This window comes from Sinohyriopsis cumingii, chromosome 2 (assembly GCF_028554795.1).
Source record: "Sinohyriopsis cumingii isolate HCF-2022 chromosome 2, ASM2855479v2, whole genome shotgun sequence".
Taxonomy (NCBI): Eukaryota; Metazoa; Mollusca; class Bivalvia; order Unionida; family Unionidae; genus Sinohyriopsis; species Sinohyriopsis cumingii.
In genome coordinates this window covers 47,321,347-47,341,534 of record NC_142962.1, presented here as the reverse complement: position 1 = coordinate 47,341,534, position 20,188 = coordinate 47,321,347, and the positions used below count along the sequence as shown (strand labels likewise).

At 34.6% G+C, this 20,188-nt stretch overlaps 1 protein-coding gene across 4 annotated transcripts in view; it reads right to left on the bottom strand.

The window, feature by feature from the left end:
• Positions 1-2,977: 2,977 nt before the first annotated feature.
• Positions 2,978-20,188, bottom strand: part of LOC149804774 (calcium-independent protein kinase C-like) — a 105,899-nt gene continuing 88,688 nt past the window's right edge. The window contains exons 15-16 of one of the 4 annotated variants that reach the window (XR_016416619.1): positions 6,181-20,055; positions 2,978-5,975 (exon numbers count right to left, since the gene is read on the bottom strand). Coding sequence is in view for 1 of the 4 variants with exons in the window: in XM_089944363.1 (XP_089800489.1) it covers positions 19,867-20,055 (189 nt within the window). In the remaining 3 variants the exon portion in view is untranslated. Of the gene's footprint in view, positions 20,056-20,188 lie in introns of all 4 variants that reach the window. The other 3 variants (XR_016416618.1, XR_016416620.1, XM_089944363.1) reach the window with 3 other exon arrangements.

The following is a 20,188-nucleotide window of genomic DNA, read 5'->3' as shown; positions in this document are numbered from 1 at the left end:
ACTTATTGTTTTCATGCAGCAGTATGTACACAACTTAATAATGTACCTATTATAGTTGCAATGTGAAGTCATTTGAAATTGATGCTGTAACAGTATGGTTGAAATGTGAAGTCATTTGAAAATGATACTATTAGCATTGATATGTGAAGTCATTTGAAAATGATACTTTTACCATTGATATGTGAAGTCATTTGAAAATGATACTTTTACCATTGAAAATTATACTATTACCATTGATATGTGAAGTCATTTGAAAATGATACTTTTACCATTGAAAATGATAATATTACCATTGATATGTGAAGTCATTTGAAAATGATGTTATTACCATTGATATGTAAAGTCATTTGAAAATGATTCTGTTACCATTGATATGTGAAGTCATTTGAAAATGATGCTTTTACCATTGATATGTGTAGTCATTTGAAAATGATATTATTACCATTGCAAGATTTTAATGCCTAGCAGCTTGTACAACATTAAGTTTTAAACACAAATTCTTTCAATATTTATGATTTTAGAAAAAAGGTAAAAACATCAGTCACAATGTACAGCACTTTTCTGGTTAACTTCCACTAATTGGTAGTGCAATGTTTTTGTCAGAAAAGAGGATGTCTATCGAGAAACATGTTCCATTTTTTTTATTCTTTATTTAATATCACATTTCTTTAAATCATTTTAATGTACAATTTATTGTATTTTACAAGAAGTTGATAGTCAAGAATCTTTCATTCATTGAATCAACCACTGCACATTTTTTAAAAAAACCATTAAAATCATTACTCATGGATTACAAATCAATACTGGTTTCATGTTCGAATGGATTTTCTTTTATCCCAGCTTTTCAGATACGTGCTAAACCGTATTTTTTGATAGTTGCATTTTAAATTACTGCTGCCAAAACATCAAGTTGGCTTCTACTTTGATCTTGAGGGTTGGGAAAGTAGGCAGATTATCAGATATATAAAATATGATAACCTTGTTTTGTATAGAAAATTCTGAAAAGGATAAATCTAAGCTCAAGGTTTCAAATTAATTCGATATTAGCCTTTAAATAACTTGTTAATAAAGCAACATGGTGTATGATACTTGTCATTCAAGTTTCATTTTCATGATTTTGCTTAATAGAAAATTTAGTTTTTTTTACATTTACAAAATATTAGTCTTATCTAGGCAAGAAAGAGATACAATTTCTATAGCAGGCCTCAAACATATTTAGTCAGTGAATCATTGTGGAGGAAGGGGGAAAAAAAATCATTTAGTATAAGATGAGTAAGACAAGTTAGCCACTAATTATCTTGTGAATTATTTCAAGATATTTTAATATCTGTCTTGAATATAACCTTTAAAAATATTACTTTTTATTACATTAAATGCTTTTCTTCAGGCATAACCATTATGTACTGTTTTTCCTTCCTTTCATTAATGGGACAATGATCCATTTACACATTAAATGCATTTCTTACAACCATTTTATGAATCAGTTATGTTAGAAAGTCAGGGTTGGATGACATCACTTCAGATATATAGAGTCCCTTTATTATTGATTATCAACAAGGAAGCTATTCTACTTTTTCCATGTTTATTTTGATTCTCTTATAAAATATTTATTGATTCCCATTAAGCATTCATTAATGGTTTGCTAAGATATTTTTTAAAAATACATCTTTATTATAGCAGGTTGGCATACAGACTGATTCACAATAAATTGTTAATAAACCGTGTTGAAAGTTGGCAGGTCGGCATACAGACTGATTCACAATAAATTGTTAATTAATAAACCGCGTTGAAAGTTGGCAGGTCGGCAGACTGATGTGTAGTAAACATTAACACATTATAAATAACAGAAAACAGATCTGCAGGCAGCTCATATAATTGATTTTGCATCATACTAATCAAGTTTATTATAAACCATAGCCATAAAAATCAAGTTGCCAAACCCGACTGTGACATGTAGACGCTTGGTTGCCCAAAAGTTAAAGTTAGTTAATCATCAGATGCAAGACTGGCATCCTACATCAGAAAGGGAGAGACGTAACTTGTCAGCTTATCATCACCCAAAGTGTTAATCTGCTTCTTAATTTTGCTCAGAATCAGCTAGCATATTTATTGTTGTTTGAAATCAATGTATTTTAAAAATTGTTTTTAGATCCATTTATAACAATGAGCAACATTTGTTTCCCCGTTTTTAATTATGCCACATTTTCAAACTCATTCTATGACAAAACATATTTATGTTTTCAGGATTTGTGCGACTAAAAACACTTTTAGGAATGATGTCTGTAAAAAGTATTTAGTACAGTATTAAATTTGGGACAGAATTGTAATATTATTTGTTGTTTGAAGTAAATGTGAAATATTAAATTCTGAGGTTTTGTTCTTCTCATTTCACTTTGTATCAAATAAGACATGTTATGCAGATTACCATTCATCTTGATGCCAATAATGTTTACACTTGCATTTTGAAAATACATGGTGAGGGGCAAACATTCAACAAGTTTATTACATTTCTTACACATGCCCATAACCCTGATTTTAAAACAAATGTATAGCATATTTTCATTCCCATTTGTGTTGATGGGTATATTTCTTTGACCTCTCTGGCAGCAACTCTCACTTTAATATATCTAAATGTGGTTACTACAGCTTACTTTTACTGAAGGCTTGTCATCAATCCACTTATTGGTTAACCTTTTACATGTTAAGGTTTTATATAGGAGAAACAGAATGATCTTATGAATGCCTGCCCATAAACAAATTAGTTAGTACCTAGTGTTTTGGTGTGTTTGGAGGAAATTGTTATCTATTTAGTCCTAATGTAAAATTTTTACTCCACACTTAAGAGAAATGTTACATTTCTGCCATTTTTCTGGAGTGTAGTTTGGATGAAGGGAATAAAAAGGACAATATCAAAATTTCTGCCATATTTCTGGAATGTAGTTTGGATGAAGGGAATAGAAAAGACAATATCAAACAATTCAAGAGAAGCATATCTTTACCTTCAAAATGAACAATATTACAAATTATCTGAAATTTGTGTCATTCAGATAAAATGAAGACATGGAATAAATAAACAATTCAGCTGACAGATAGAACAGGGGAGATAACTGATGTGATAACAGTAGTATACATGACTAATTTCAATCGCATCTAGAGAAAATTCTGTTTAAATGCTCTGTATCCCCATAGTTAGACTTAACAATAAAGCAATAAGCTAGTTTTATTTTCTCCTGTAAATTACAGCTTGCAATATAAAGACCTAATGACTAGTAAACTATTTATAATTTTGTTACTAATCTATCATATTTATTAATTAAAACTATAAAAAGTTACTTTTTTAAAACATATGCATTGTGATCTGTTGTGACTAGTCAAAAAGTGCAAGTCACAAAGTGGAAACATACTCGACCAAAACAAAAGGTATCAGTTAACAACATTCAGAATTTCATGCATTACATCAGCTTATTTAAATTATTACATTTTCCCTTTCAATGTTGGTAGACGTTTCAGCAGACGCAAATTATTTCTGACCAAAATGAACATCATCAGGAACAGCACGTGACTAAACAATGCCTGAGACTGTGTGTGATTCCACTTCCACAATCTTTATTACAGCCAAACCAGATCTGAATTCCAACATTGTTTCATTTTTCCCCTGAAAATCTTGTCGAGGTCTGCATGTTTTAAGTCCTTGTCTAATTATTAAGAGCACCCAGCATGGAATTTCACTTATATTGCATAACTATCATTTATGCTCAAAAAACTTAACTAGTTTCAAAAAATCTTGACCAGTGACAAAGCTAACACAAAATAAAAATACTATTGACAAACACATTACAATGAAATTTCAATTGTTTTAATTGATACCTTTTTAAAATATATTTAATAAAGATACTAATAATGCCTGGATATAGTGATTATTGCAGCTGTATGTAAGTAGTACCAATGCTGTTATCTCTTTTTTTTGTATTAACATTTGTATATATCTTGTATACTCACTTATAAGACGAGTCTAATTACTAATTACAAAGACCCAGATCTGCTGGTAGCATATTAATGCGCTGGCAGATCTGGATCTGTGCAATTTGGAGTAATTAGTAGAACAAACAACATAAACCCTGATCTGTACATATAATATGCTATGTCATTTCAGGTTCTTTGTTGCTTGTAGTTTTACTTGACTTACAAGCATGTACATGTATGTGTATATATATATATATATATATATATATATATATATATATATATATATATGAATGATAGTTGATACCTCTGTCACATAGATAATAAAGCATGAGGTAATAAAGCATGAAGTTTGGCCTGTTTATAAATGACTAGATATGATGTTCTTGCATGGCACTGAGGATTGAAACTTGCATCTATAACAGCTGGAAATTCTTGTCCCCTGCCCCCCCCCCCCCTTTTTTTTCTCCCTAAATACTAACTTTTCATAGTGTTATCACCATAATGTTTTTAGGAATTTGGGAGTTAAATTATTCTTTTTAAAATTAGAAATGCACTTATGAAAATGGGTGTCCCACCAAAGTGATTAAGTGATCTAAATGTAAAACTTAACCAATATGTAATGGACAGAAAAGGGTGAGATATACGATGCAAAACTTACAATTAAGTATTATGCATCGGTTACAACATTTTATGTGGCTAAAACTGACTCAACTGTTTTTTGCAAAATATTTTGGTTGCTAACATGTCATGATTTTACATTATCCTTCTTATGTCCTGATCCTTCATGCACCCAATTAGAACTACAATTAATGTTCACTTGGATATGCTATTAACACCATCTAACTATACAAAGTGTTGTGTGAAGCTTATTTTATGGCACTTTTACCAATACATCATTGGTCACTGCAAGAACAGCATGTATTTGAATGTACCATATATATTCATTTTTAAGACATGTCCAACTGCAAGCTGCACAGACCTAGATCTGTCGCATAATGCGATTGCAGATCTGGGTCTGTGCAGTTTGTTAGATTTAATCAGAAGAACAAACAGCATAGATCCTGATCTGCTGGCAAATTATGCTGTGACAGATCAGGAACTTTACAGCTTACAGTTTGACTAAACTTATAAGCAAAAACATATGGTAATTTGTCTGAGTCATGGATGTAAATTCAGTTTTTAAAGAAAGCCTAGGGTCAACCTAAAATTCCTGAATGATTTTTTGCAATATACACCCTCTCTACCATTCAGGTTTCCTTTACTCAATGCTTAATGTTCCAGTAACTACTTCTCTTGAATTATATTAGACCTTAGAAGATTTCACTAAAGATTTGCCATAATAGATTTGAAAAACCCCAAGAGTAAATTCTAAGAAATATTCTCTAGTTTTTTTAATACAATTCTACCAGCATTGTTTCTGTACATCATCTACTTAAAGTCAGCTAATGTACTGCATTATAAACATGTGATCTCTTGTCACGCACACAAGACACCCAAGATTTGTTATTTAAATTAGAAATAGGTCACTCCTACACTCACACAAATGATATTGTGAAAACCCTAATTTGAGTTAATCCTAACATACACTAATAATAATAATTGACTTTCATAGCTGCATCTTTAAAGAATTGAGAAAAGCTAGAATAACACTTCCTCTGGGCTTAAACGGTTTATCAGTTTGATATATGTTAAATACAAATAAACTTGCTAAATTCTGAAAACTTAAAATCTTCATAAATGACACTTATGCAATGTCTCTCATACAATTCTTCCAAAACAGGTATCAAGGCTCAAAATTTGAAAAATAAATGAAAAGAACTGGTATCAGTAAATGGCACATATTTATCAAACCAATTCTAATAAAATTAGACTGAATCTGGCTTCATACACTTTCTTTGCAGCTGAGTGTCTTCAATCACAGACTGATAGGCTAGATTCTTTTCGTATTGTTCTGACTTCTTTTTCTCAACACTTTTATTGCAAATGTTTGTTATATCTGGCATGTGTACCTCAAGGCACGGGACATTTTTCTAAACCCTTTGAATTTAATTGTTATTATATCAGGTATGTGTACCTACCTCTAGGGCATGGGACATTTTTTAAAACCCTTTGAATTTAATTGTTATTATATCAGGTATGTGTACCTACCTCTAGGGCATGGGACATTTTTCTAAACCCTTTTAATTTAATTGTTATTATATCAGGCATGTGTACCTCTAGGGCACAGGACATTTTTCTAAACCCTTTTAATTTAATTGTTATTTTATATCAGGTACGTGTACCTCTAGGGCACGGGACATTTTTCTAAACCCTTTTAATTTAATTGTTATTATATCAGGTACGTGTACCTACCTCTTGGGCACGGGACATTTTTCTAAACCCTTTGAATTTAATTGTTATTATATCAGGTATGTGTACCTACCTCTAGGGCACGGAACAGTTTTATAAACCCTTTTAATTTAATTGTTATTATATCAGGTATGGTACTTCAAAAGCATGGGCCAGATCATGATTTTAAAGCCACACCACATTATGTAACTGAATAAAACCAAGATGCAGGTCAGATGTAGCACATGCCTGTGTCAGATATTTAAAAATTAGTCCAGAGTAGTGGGGGTGACAAAAACATGTACTAACTTTCTTGTGACCAAGCAAACAAAGGTATAAGTAATCTTTAGTGCTCATGAAGCACTACCATAACTATTTTAACTACATGAGGTTTACTACTCCATATGGTGGTTACAAAGTATACCACTATAAACCCATATTAGGCATGTCAAGACATTTAAAAATTGTTAATTTGAAAACATTTCTAAAATGGAAAATGTTATTGAACCGATGAGTGACTATACCAGCTGTGCGCCTCTGGCAGAAATCGCTTATCACGAATTAGTGGGTCGGTGTTAATTTTGAGCCCTGAATCTTGTTTAATTAGTAAAAATATAAATAGGCTTATCTTACAGTTCCTACTCACAAAAAAACACCATACATACTCTTCATTCCTCTTCAATGAAATGGAAATAATATCCATAATGTAATTAAACTTGAGACAGTGAGTATAAAATAATTAATTGGGTTGTGACTTAGTGTAATTTTTTTTTACAATTTGCTAAATATTTATACTAGTGACAATTTTTTTTTTTACACAGTCCGAGTCTTCAAGTACTGGTTAAACTTGAGAATAAATGTGTCCTTTCCACCTCAAACAAGGACCAATTTTCATCTTTGCTTAACATCAATTACCTGCTACATCAATCACCTATTACTTTTGCCTACCTGTTGGGAGTCTTAAACATGGTACAAAGGAACGTTGTTTTTAGTAAGAGCTCAGTACTGTAGCAGCAGCAGAGAAAAATAAGAAATCAAAGGAAGAAAATAAAAGTAAAAGAAAACAGATAAACTTAGATACTGTCAGTCCAAATTATCTAAAGCAATGAAGAAGAGGAAGAAGGTAGGCAAGTTTAACCCACTGGAAAAAGCAGTAACCATTGGACTGAAAAGACTTTGTCAATAGCATCATATTTTGCCAATAATATCAAGGATACCAAAACCCTGTGGATAAAATATCCACCCTTTGTTGTGTACAGGAGGTACATATTGTGAAGACAGTGTACACTGGCACAATAAATGAACAAAGCAATAGTCCACACTGGCACAATAAATGAAAAAAGCAATAGTCCACATTGGCACAATAAATAAAAAACACCAAGTATGTTAAGACTGATGGAAACACTTTAACAGTAGCATGACAGCTTTCTCCAAGATCAAAACAATATTGGAGGAAAAGTCAAGATCTTGAATGTTTGCTCTTTCAATACAGCAAACTATCTTACCAAGAATAATGCTGCAATGTAGCCTGCCAAGTTCCCAGAACCTTTGTAATCAATTAAAAAGATTTCTGTTTTAGTGCCATGCATATAAACCTGGATATTTGTTTTTGTCACACATTACATTAAGTGAATTTATCAAATAAACGAACAAGTAAAACATGCCAAATATTAGCTGATGGCCAGTCTATTACACAACTTGCTATGTTACATAAGGTATTAAGCTCATGGCCTGTCTATATTACGCCTTGCTGACATTACAGGATATTTAGCTGATGGCCAGTCTATTACACAACTTGCTGATGTTACACAAGGTATTAAGCTGATGGCCAGTCTATTACACAACTTGCTGATGTTATATAAGGTATTAAGCTGATGGCCAGTCTATATTATGCATTGCTGATGTTACAGGAGACATTTAGCTGATGGCCAGTCTATTACACAACTTGCTGATGTTAAACAAGGTATTAAGCTGATGGCCAGTCTATATTACGCCTTGCTGACATTACAGGAAACATCTAGCTGATGGCCAGTCTATTACACAACTTGCTGATGTTACACAAGGTATTAAGCTGATGGCCAGTCTATATTATGCCTTGCTGATGGCCAGTCTATTACACAACTTGCTGATGTTACACTCAGAGATGCCAATGGTGTCTTGAGACTTTAGAGATTAGTCTTGAATATGTTGATGTATCAACTGCAGTACTGGAGGAAAATAGAATCAGATGGCTCTTGTGCTTGGGAAATGAGGAGTTGCAAAATGAGGGGGCAAGAACTGCACGAATGGTAGTTACTATATAAAATTTCCAAATGGGAATTATAGATACAGGTAAAAAAGGCTCATTATCTTCAAAATCTCAAGAAACAGTACATGTTTACAATTTGTATCATTACTCCCCTAAGTTGTCAAGAGAAATGGATGACCTCAAACTAGACTGCAGAAGGCCAGATTGATAGCTAAAAGAAATCTTACCTAACCTTTGTGTATAATTTAAATCACAATACCAATGTTGACTTGATGAAGATAGAGCTCAAAAGGAACTATACTCTGAAAAGTTACAAGGTTTCTTTACTTCACGATATATGCAACCCAGGTTTTCCCTGTCCTAATCAAAACTTTTCAAACAGAAACAATAAATGATGTGCAAGTAAATATGAAGGTTAATTTTCTTCTGTCACAAAACTCAAGTAAATCAGGAAAATGTGTTGTTGTGTAGGGAATTTTTTTTTTTAAAGGTGTGAGAGACAAAGTCTGTCATAACTCTGAAATCACTTTTTTATAGTAAATTATGTTTTTCCAAGAATACGTACCCAATCACATTCATGTTAGGAAAATAAAAAGCATGCTACCTCCTGAATTCAGTTGACTAAAAAATATGAAAATCATGTTTACCATCTACAAAACAGATAAAGGGCACTAACTCCTGCCCATTACCTCCCCTTGCCACCGCCAACTTGCTAGTTTTAAGCTAAGCGATGTGGGTGGGTGGAATAAGGTAGTGTGATTATTCAGAGTTTCTCGACAAAACAAATTACTGACAAATTTTCCTTCTCCTTTAAACATGTTCCTCATCAGATAAATGGCAGGAGACATGGTAATAGGTGGTGGGAATGTTGATCATCCAATCTATTCATCCTACAAGAAAGATAAAAGACAATCTGCTCTCCTAATTTGAAAGCAGCACAGCTGACTGTCACATTATCCATGACAATTATACCCATCTAAGATTACTGAACTCTTCTAATGGCAAACTTTTAATGGGCAAATCCACACTGAAAGTGCTAAACATGCCAGTGATGTGAACTGGGTCTAGTGGTCATCTGGGCCCACCAGATTCAGATCTTGTATTTGTGAAAATAATTGCTGACAAAAAAACTGGAGAAGGTTGACTGCATGCCAGCCAACAGCTTTTTTTTATGTCCGGGATCAAAACATTACATCCAAAAGCCAGGCTAATATAGCACACTCTAATTTCATCAGCTGAAATGTTCATGAGGTGACTTTAGATCTATTCAGACTTCCTAGTATGTCGAGGGTACAACCTACTTCATCCTTTTTCCTGATATTATTTGGAAGAAAGAGTTGCTTTCTTGTTCCATGACTTTTCTCTGTGTGCTTCATGAATGATTCAGGGTGCAGACAGGATCTTGATGGTAGCCTATTCTTTCTATGAAGCCTGGTTGCATCATTAGGATCACATAACCATATGTTCTGAAAAAAAGAAAAATCAAGTACATGGAAAGGACATGTAACTTGTTTACCCTGCATGGCAAAGCTATCAGGAAACCTGTTTTTTATGACAGTAGCTGCAGTGAGGTTCTGGTTAAAGGCTTGAATTGATCTGAGTTCAGCCATGTCAAAACCCATGATAGATTCTGTTTTAGAAACAAGGTCAGATATTTTGATCTATTCAAGTCCAAACTGTCAAATAGGTCTATTGAATACCATGATGCCTGGAAGTATTAGATATCACAGAGCAGTATCCTCTGATGCAATCAGAGATAAAAGCCAGCCAGTTGAGGAATTAAGGAACTTAAAAGAGATGATGATGTTCACTGTGCACCAGTCCCTGAATATGCATTTCTTGCCATTGTGAACCTTCAAAATGGATGGCCTTCTTGCACACCAGATTCTCTCCACAATTAAAAGTTTAAATTGTTTAGTTCTCAAAGCTCACCTGACACAAGCCAGATTTGAGGGATAAGTCGGTCTAAACTGGGAATGAATACCTGCGACTGCAATTATTTGAGAAAATTTGACTGGAATCTTCCTGGGCAAATCAGTTGCTAAACAGCAGATTTTTGGTCCAGATACTCTCCCATCTGAGAGGGGCTAGCAGAATCATTTTACAGTTCTGACCCCTCAGCTTCAGTATTACTTTTGGTACTAAGACCATGGGTGGATTTTCAAAGGGCCACAACCCTCCTAACTGATTGAAGTAGCACCAATAGATGTTAGGCTTTTGCACAAGTCTGAAAGAGAACCTTGGATACTGTGGTTTCCAAACACACTCCAGTGCCTGCATATCAATTAACAACCAGATATCCTGATGCATAACTGCATCCTTCTCCAAGTTGGATGGTACATCCATCATTAGTGGGGAGGACAAAAAGGTGGGGGGAAGGTGTTGGATAAATGAAATTCAAAACCACACTGAAACAACTTGGATCACCCACTTGAAATGCAGAAGAAGTCTGGGTCTTGCCCCTCTATAAATCTTCCTCCTAACTTGAGTGGGTTACAAGATGGAGGGACACTCCATGAGCTGCCTGACTTCCTCACTTCTGACTCCAAACCGTAATAGCAAATCAACAGGCGTCATCTGCAATGTCTGAGCATGATGTGGCTTTGGCGACGTTTAATGTAGACATATGTCTTGTTACACAAAGTCCAAGTTAGCAGAGGCAAGTTTGCAGAAGCATCACATTACCACCCCTAATGAGTATACCATAAACATCTGACTGGCAAGATCAACAGGATTAATTAGCTGAACCAGTATAGACTGCTGGCTCATCAGTCTAATGGTTGTTACATGCATCAACCATGCAGATGGTGGTACAGATGGCTCCAGTACTGGCTGTGCCACAGGTGTGACAAAAACAACAGATCTATCAATAAGACCCCCATATGGGTCTGCATTCAATGGTCTCATAAACTGGTATGCAGTACAGGCTGCCACTGTGACCAACTGACAGAAGCTGGGCATGAAGTATGGATGACCAAATGGATAGCAGCCATGATGGCTTAATAGTGTATATCAGTATGACTTATTGGGTCATTAAGATCCAGTAAACCTCAATGCGCTCTGACGTACAAGCCAGAAGGTCATGCTTGGACATATCGGGGACCAACCCTCCCACACAAGTTCAAAAGTTATCTAATGAGGCCTGAGATGAGTGCAAAGACAAAAACTGCCCCAAATAACTCTGTTGTTACTTTCTGCACTAGGTGACACATCTGCAGTTCCAACAACTGTGTAGAAGATGCTGAGGAGAGCAAAACTAATTTACTCCTCTAATTTATGTTGTAATGGTGGCTGATGTTGTCATACATATTCTTTTGGTGGAAGGCTCAACAACAACAATGTCCACCATTAAACCTGCAACATATTCCATCTTGCAGTTTATATTCAAATCATCCAACTGCTCTATGCAAGAGATATGCCCATATCCTCCATTTTTCATTGCATTTCTGCAGAACAGTTGACCAATAACCTTTGACCTAGTTGTGCATATACAACAGGTCACGGATGATGTGCATTTTGTGCAGGTGAGGCCACAACGGCCTTATATCTTTTACATCTGGGACGTTTCATTCTCATTGTTTAACGGAAATGACAAGAACAACAAAACATTAATAAAGGAATAACTTCAAGATGATTATTATTCACAACACCAGTACCATTAATAATGGAGTGAAGAAAAACATACAGTGAGTGTGAAAACATGAACATCATCATGCATCCACACTGTATATGAATGTGACAAATTCACATTTAAAAAATTAAAAATTAAAGAATCATGATACCATCTGTAACAGGATCCTTACAAACACAATAGAAACTCCAATTTTGGAATGGACAGTTTAAAGAAATGGAAAGCAAAGGATTTTAGAAGGGTTGACATTACAGTACTGTAACAAAATCTTTAAATTTGTGACACTTGGCAGTGGCATGGGGAGGTAATGTGCTGGAGTTATTGCCCTTCATCTGTATGATTGATGATTTTCATCTTTATGGGAGGGCTGGATTTGGTATGAAGTAAGTCTAAGAGAGGTCTCAAACCATATGTCTACTCATCAAAGAAAGGTTTCACATGTTTACTCATCACAGAAAGGTTTCACATGTTTACTTGTCACTGCTAACAGAGAGGTCCCAAAGCACATGTTTATTCATCACTGCTAACAGATCGAGAGGTCCCAAAGCATATGTTTATTCATCACTGCTAACAGACAGAGAGGTCCCAAATCATGTTTATTCATCACTGCTAACAGACAGAGAGGTCCCAAAGCACATGTTTATTCAGCACTGCTAACAGATAGAGAGGTCCCAAAGCACGTTTAGTCATCACTGATAACAGACAGAGAGGTCTCATCACTGCTAACAGATAGACAGGTCCCAAAGCATATGTTTATTCATCACTGCTAACAGACAGAAAGGTCCCAAATCATGTTTATTCATCACTGCTAACAGACAGAGAGGTCCCAAAGCACATGTTTATTAAGCACTGCTAACAGATAGAGAGGTCCCAAAGCACATGTTTATTCATCACTGCTAACAGACATAGAGGTCTCATCACTGCTACATATAGAGAGGTCTTAAACAATGTCTAATCATCATAGCTTGAAGCTAAACCAGAAAATTTAAGCTCTATTTATATCTTTGGTGAATAATATGTAAGCCTTGTTTACAAGCAAAGCTAAGTATTCAAGTATGAAATGGATCAAGACAGTGCGAAGAAGCTCTATAAATCAAAACTCACTAATTGACCAAATAAGAATCATAAACATGGAAACATCACTGAAGAACTTTGATCCCCTCACAACCCTGTGGTTATCTTCAGCTAAAACAGCGAGATGTACAAGATGAGAAAGGAACCCATAAAGTAATCTGCTGAAGTCTCTGCAACTGCTGGTAATCATCAACTGCTGGTAATCATCATCTAATGATGTGCCTTTTCAGCTGCCACCTGATGCTGTGATAGCATGTCCTGTGTGTTACTAATTTTACTGATCAAGTAATGACAGGGTAAATAACTATTGCAAGTCACTTGTCCTGGAGAGGAGTGCATATAACAAATTTTCCTCCGCTGTCTGGACAATACATTTTTGTAAACTGCAGTGGTGAAAAATGACCAAAATAAACCTGTCACAGTTGAGCTTTGGTTTACTAGCTCTGAACCAAACCCTGCTAATAATGAAAAGGGTTAAGAGGCTGTCAACCATTAAGTCTCTGGCCATTTTGGGAATCCTAAAACTCCACCTGCAACGAGGCACATAAAATTCTCCATCAGTTAATTAGTTGGTATGTAGTTGTGACTTTGGTTAATTCTTTGACCATTCAGGCTATAAAGCTCAGGATCCTAAGCAATGATTTTGGAAGGATGAGCCAAATTCAATCCTTTTAACTCACTCATCAGGTCCAAATGCGGCAAACTATTGTCCAATAACCTAACAGCAATATGTGCAAACCTAACTCTGTAAAATGCATTCTCCTTTCCCTATGAACTACACAGATGGCAATGGCTTGGTAAAAAATTGCAAGAAAAATATTCTTCATTACTTTGACTTGCAGTAGATATCATTGTACAAACTTTAAAGGCATTTGATGTTATAGCAATTTTTTTAAATCTACATTTTATCTAGGCTGTAGCTCTTTTTATTAGCTTCATTTTGGCACTAAATGCAGCAAAACTGATATGAAAGAAACAAAACATGATAAAAATCTAAAGCAATGGACTGGTTGACCTGAAAACCATACGAAAACCTTTGAATTTTCGATAAATGACAATGCTGCCAAGCAGCCATTTTTTAAAAGAAAACAGTGATAAAATCAAAGATATGTCTAACAACAGATCAAAATTAAATTGATACATTTGTAAAAATATCACAACATAATGTAAATATCACCAAGTGAAAAACAGAACTATAATATTGTGGTGATATAGTTTAAAGGTGAGTTAGTATGCATTATAAAGTACTAACGGAATCAAATGTACCATTTGTTACAGCAAAGCAAGGGAACTAACTACATGAAGAATGTCTATCATCATATTATCTATTTTTGGTTGCTTGTGAGTGTCTGAATGAAAAGATCAAGCACAATATCTGGGCAGCAGCTTCTTTTTTTTTCTTCACTGCAATAATGAAGAAATGAAAATTAAAGTCATCTTGCATCTGAATAAATGAAATCAAATTTTATGGGCAACATAATTTAATTTGCTGTATTTATTCAAACACAAAGCATACCCAATTGTGACTAACAGTGCCTAGATCTGCTGGTGCATTAGGCACTGGCAGACTGATGTCTACAATTGTGCACACTATATATTTTCATACTGAAATTCTCAATGATATGTACAAAAGCATCTGTTAATATTTTGGGGGAAATGTTTCAATTATAAGATTCCGTCATATGATAAGCCAAATGAACACTTTTAAAAAATGTTATACTAGCTTCCCGGGCTTAGCATATGCTGTTACAAGGCCACCTCCCTGGGATTTTCATAAGATATAAGAAGATTAGAAGGCTGCTCCCTCCCCCCCCCCCAATTATCATAGGATATTACAAGGCTTGCTCCCCAGGCTTAGCTTAGAATATTACAAGACTGGCCCTCCAGGATTATCATAAGATGTTATATGGACAACTTCCTTGACTTGTAATAAGACGTTACAAGGCTGGCAGAATGGGATTATAAAAGAATGTTACAAGTCCAGCCCCCTGGGATTATCATAGGACGTTATAAGGATGACTCCCTGGGCAAAACATATGATGTTACAAGGCCAGCCCTTGTGAGATTATCATAGGATACTACATGGACAGCTCACTGGGATTATCTTATGTTGTTATAAGGCAGTGCCAATCTCGGCTTATCAAATGATGTTACAAGGCTGATCCCTGAACTTGTTATAATAATAATAATAATAATAATAATAAAAATAATAATAAAAATAATAATAATAAAAATAATAATAAAAATAATAATAATAATGACCTTATTTAAAGAGGGTAACACAATTAGCTAAGAACTAATCTACCTTGAGGCCCTCATACAAAGGAATTTATTTATTTTAGCTGCATCTCTGAAGCCACTGGATATACTGGGTTTGGAAGAAGGAAATAGAGTCGGCATTTCAAACCTCAACTGGAATACTATTCCAGAGCAGAGTTCCAGAGTATTGGAAACTTTTTTTTAAATAACTCCTTATTTGGTTTGGGAATTTTATACTGTTTGGTAGACATGGATCGCAGGTGGGGAGTATTACTAGGTAGTCTATACTGGAACAGTGATTGTAAATATTCAGGAGCACTATTATGAGATATCCTGTACATTAATTTGACTTTTCTCAAACAGATTTGGTTTTTAATATGTAATATTTTTAATTTACCAGCTAAATTTTCCTTGCTTTCTTTCTGGATTGGTATTAGCCCTAATCCTCTTTTTTGAAGATGTGCCAGCTTTGCTATGTTTTTATCATTTGAATTACCCCATACTGTATTACAGTAGTCTAAATAGGGTTGTATGTAACTGTTATAAAATAGTTTTCTATGCCTTTCTGAGAAAATGTCTTATCCTACTGAGAAGCCATAAACTTGAATTGACTTTTTTACTGATATGTTTGATATTTTCAGTCCATGATAGGTTATTATCTACCAGAACACCAAGTAGTCTATCATGACAGAGTATTTGCAAATTTTTATCCTTCCATGTCAGACATAGTTCATCACTATCAAGATTTGTTCTTTTTTGCCATGTTGAGATAATATTTTAGTTTTACCAGTATTTACCACCAAGCCAATGCATGTGCACCAGTTTTCCAGTTTGTTTAGGGCATTCTGTAAAGAAATTTTGAGTTCATGCTTTGTGTTTTGGATGTCTGACAACACTGTGTCATCTGCTGCAGATGATATTGAGTCTCTTAGTAAAAGTGGTAGGTCATTAATAAATAAAATAAACAGTAATGGACCTAGAATTGAGCCATGTGGTACTCCATATCTAATTGTGCCAGGTTCAGACAGAACATTATTTATGTAAACATGCTGTGTTCTCTCACTTAAGTATGAAGTAAACCATATAATTGTTCTTTCATCACATTGGTAAATTTCAGTTTCTTCAAAAGGATTTCATGATCCACCATGTCAAAAGTGTTCTTGAAATCTACAAATACAGATCCTATTATTCTACCCTGGTCAAATGCTTGAAGCCATTTATCAGTTAGGGAGATTAAGGCAGGCTCACAGGAATGTTCTGTCTATAGCCTGATTGATTAGGGTGTAAGAGCAAGTGTTTTGTTAAATATGACATGAATGAATCATGTACATGTTTTTCAATCAATTTTGACAAGTCTGGTAGTACTGAGATTGGTTGGTAGTTATCAGTGTCATCCTTAGAACCAGATTTGTGAATAGGAGTTACTTTTGCAGTTTTCCATATTTTAGGGACAGATGAGGTTGCAATACTTAAATTGATTATGAATGTTATGCTATCTAAAAATAGCAGAATCAGAAGATTTAAGGAGTCGTGGACCAATCTGATTAAGTCCTGTAGCTTTCTTGGTATCAAGTTCACTGAGACATTTTTTAACAGGAGAATTTTTTTTATAAGAGAGATATTGTTATTACACTGTAACATTCATTCCCAAAGTCCTACAGATTTACAATTTGATTTTAGGTTATTAGGCTGGGAACAAAATTTCATTTGAAAACTTCTATAAAACATTACTGCTGAGCATGGAGACCAATAGTTTTGATGACATTGCTGGTCATATTGTCACACATATAGATTACAGTATGGTACAAGTACAATTTCTAATTCTTTGCAAAAAATTTGCTGTGGATCAAGAGCCATTAATAAAGTCCTATTCATTAATCAGAGTACAATGAAAGACTGGTAAAGTTAAACATAGAAAAAAGCACAATATTTAAATTGTAAGGTAGAATTTGCAAGTTGATGGTGACAGATATCTCCCTCCCTTTATATGCCTCTTATTATTCTTATTATATTGGAATTTGTCCTAATGATGCTCAAGTTCCATTTATAATACACACCATCCCATATGCATTTATATTATGTTACAAACAGCAACATAACATCTTGTGTTGATGCTGCTACTGCAAGAGTTTCTAACAATGGGGAGATAAGTGTGTATCACTCAACCAAAACTTTGAATACCAGGATTCAACAAATCACTGCGATATTGCATGACAATAGATAAAATGTGATACTATGCAAAAATGGCCTTTTTCTTTTTAATAACTCCTCTTATGAAATATTTTTTTCTAATAAAATCATATGCTAAGCACCGTCCAGTTTGGCTCACATTATTAGACAGATCTCCATTTCAACCTAAAGTCTCCACTTTCTAGAACATTCATACATACACAGAGATTGCACCTGTTCACAAAAATCAACTATACATACACCTATATAAAGACTAATTCCATAAAATAAAACCTCATGTTCTACTTTATCATGATACACAAAAATTGATTCACTCCTTCACTCACTGCATAATCTTTTTTGCACATACAACCCTTGTTAGAGAAAAACTTGGTACAGTCACATGTGGAATATATAATTTCATATCTTTGTTGCCTTGACAACACTATGCTGGCATTTTCTTGCTACAGTTGTTCTAGATAGTTCTATTTTCTTTGAAGATTTGTGCACCAACATGATCTCTTCCTGTCCTCTCTAAAAATTCCTATTTTCTAGATATCATACTCATTAACTTCCACCACAACTTTACAACTTTCTCCAGAAAACTTCCTTCCTTGTGTAGAACATGCTCTAAGTTTTCTATGAATCCTTCTTACATGTTTCAATAACAAGACAGCTAATATTACAACTGAATATAGTTAGCCAGTATATCCAATAGAGCTTTGATTCACGGACTCTAAGACCACCTTGTACAATTTGTTTGAAATTTTGCTACTTCATATAGGTCGTGTCTAAATCTGATCTTGCAATGACCTAAACAATGACACCATGGCCAATCTGTTGTACCCAAACAAAGCCTGTACAGTTTATAAAAGAAAATAAACTGTAACAAACAATGATAGAATCCATGTAAACATTTACAGCATCGAGTACACATTAGCTAAAGAAATCCTCCATCTTTAATTTTGTAGTTCTACCTTCAAAATACTCAAGACTTCAGATGGTACATGCCTCCACCTTTCTACTTTTCTTATGTACTAGGTTGTTTTTGTTGCTTCTTTAAATCTATGATGCATTCAAAACAAACTGATCTCTCTCACTCCATCATATTCTTCTCTCATCCTTTCACAACTCACACATCAGATGATAAAACAGCAAATATAGAAATTGCACAATTATCTGACTGAATTCTTCTGAAGGAAATGTACCTTACTAACACATGTATAATGGGTACCAAGCTGCGAATAGCATAGACACAGATCTTTTCTCTTTTAATGCACTACAAGATTAGGGTCTATATCGTTCTTTCTACTTTATCATTTCAATCAAACTGCATAGACTCTGACCTGCTGGCATATTATGCAATTATGCATATGGGTCACAGACTCTGACCTGCTGGCATATTATGTAATTACACAGCTGGGTCACATATTCAGATTTGCTGGCATATTATGTAATTACACATCTGGGTCACAGACTCTGACTTGCTGGCATAGTATGTAAATACACATCTGGGTCACAGACTGACTTGCTGGCATATTATGTAATTACATATCTGGGTCACAGACTCTGACTTGCTGGCATATTATGTAATTACACATCTGGGTCACAGACTCTGACCTGCTGGCATATCATGTAATGACAGATCACAGACTTTGGTAAGTTGGCATATTATGTGATGACATATTCGGGTCATAGACTATAACTTGCTGGTGTATTATGTAGTAATGAGAGATCTGTAATACATACTCTGACCTGCTGGCATATCATGTAATGATAGATCTGGGTCTATACTGCTAAAAGTTGTGTACATGTTGTACATGAGACAGTAAGGTAAGTGACCGAACACCAAACATCCATCAGTGTGCTATACTCCATTTATTAATGCTTGGTAACAGTAACCATGGCTGCCACATACTGCCTGGCTACAATTTCTTTTCCTGCACACACATGAACATACACAGAAAAAGTTATACAATTTTAAAATCCAGCATTGCATTGTTTAACTGTTTATAAATCCAAACATATTATATTGGAATTTTTGTGATCAAGACCCATGACTACTCATGTAGTGTTGGAAGTTTGAATATCACCAGCTGGTGATGTTAATCAACTGTTTCATATTTTTCCTCTCTGCATTCTTCTACCAGTGTTGCTCAAACTGTCCTCTGCTAAAGGTGGAGAGCCATCATCATTGGTGTGAAGGAAGGGCTAGAAGGTTGGGGTTTGGCTCCAACTTTCCATAATCTGGGTTTGTGAAGGAGAACCCTCGGAATTCTTCCTGATTTATGGCTTTAATGACTGTGGGATCTATTGGTGTAAGCGATGGTTCCTCTGCCGTGAAATCTTTATCAAAGTTGCTGGTGTCTGTCTTTGATTTCTGTATGGGAAAAAATAGGATAATGCTGACAAACTCTAAAGACATTCCAATGAGTGTCATTACTTAGGCAAGAAGATTAACATAGATATGGTCATGAACTTGATAAAGATAAATCTGTCAGATAATAATTAAA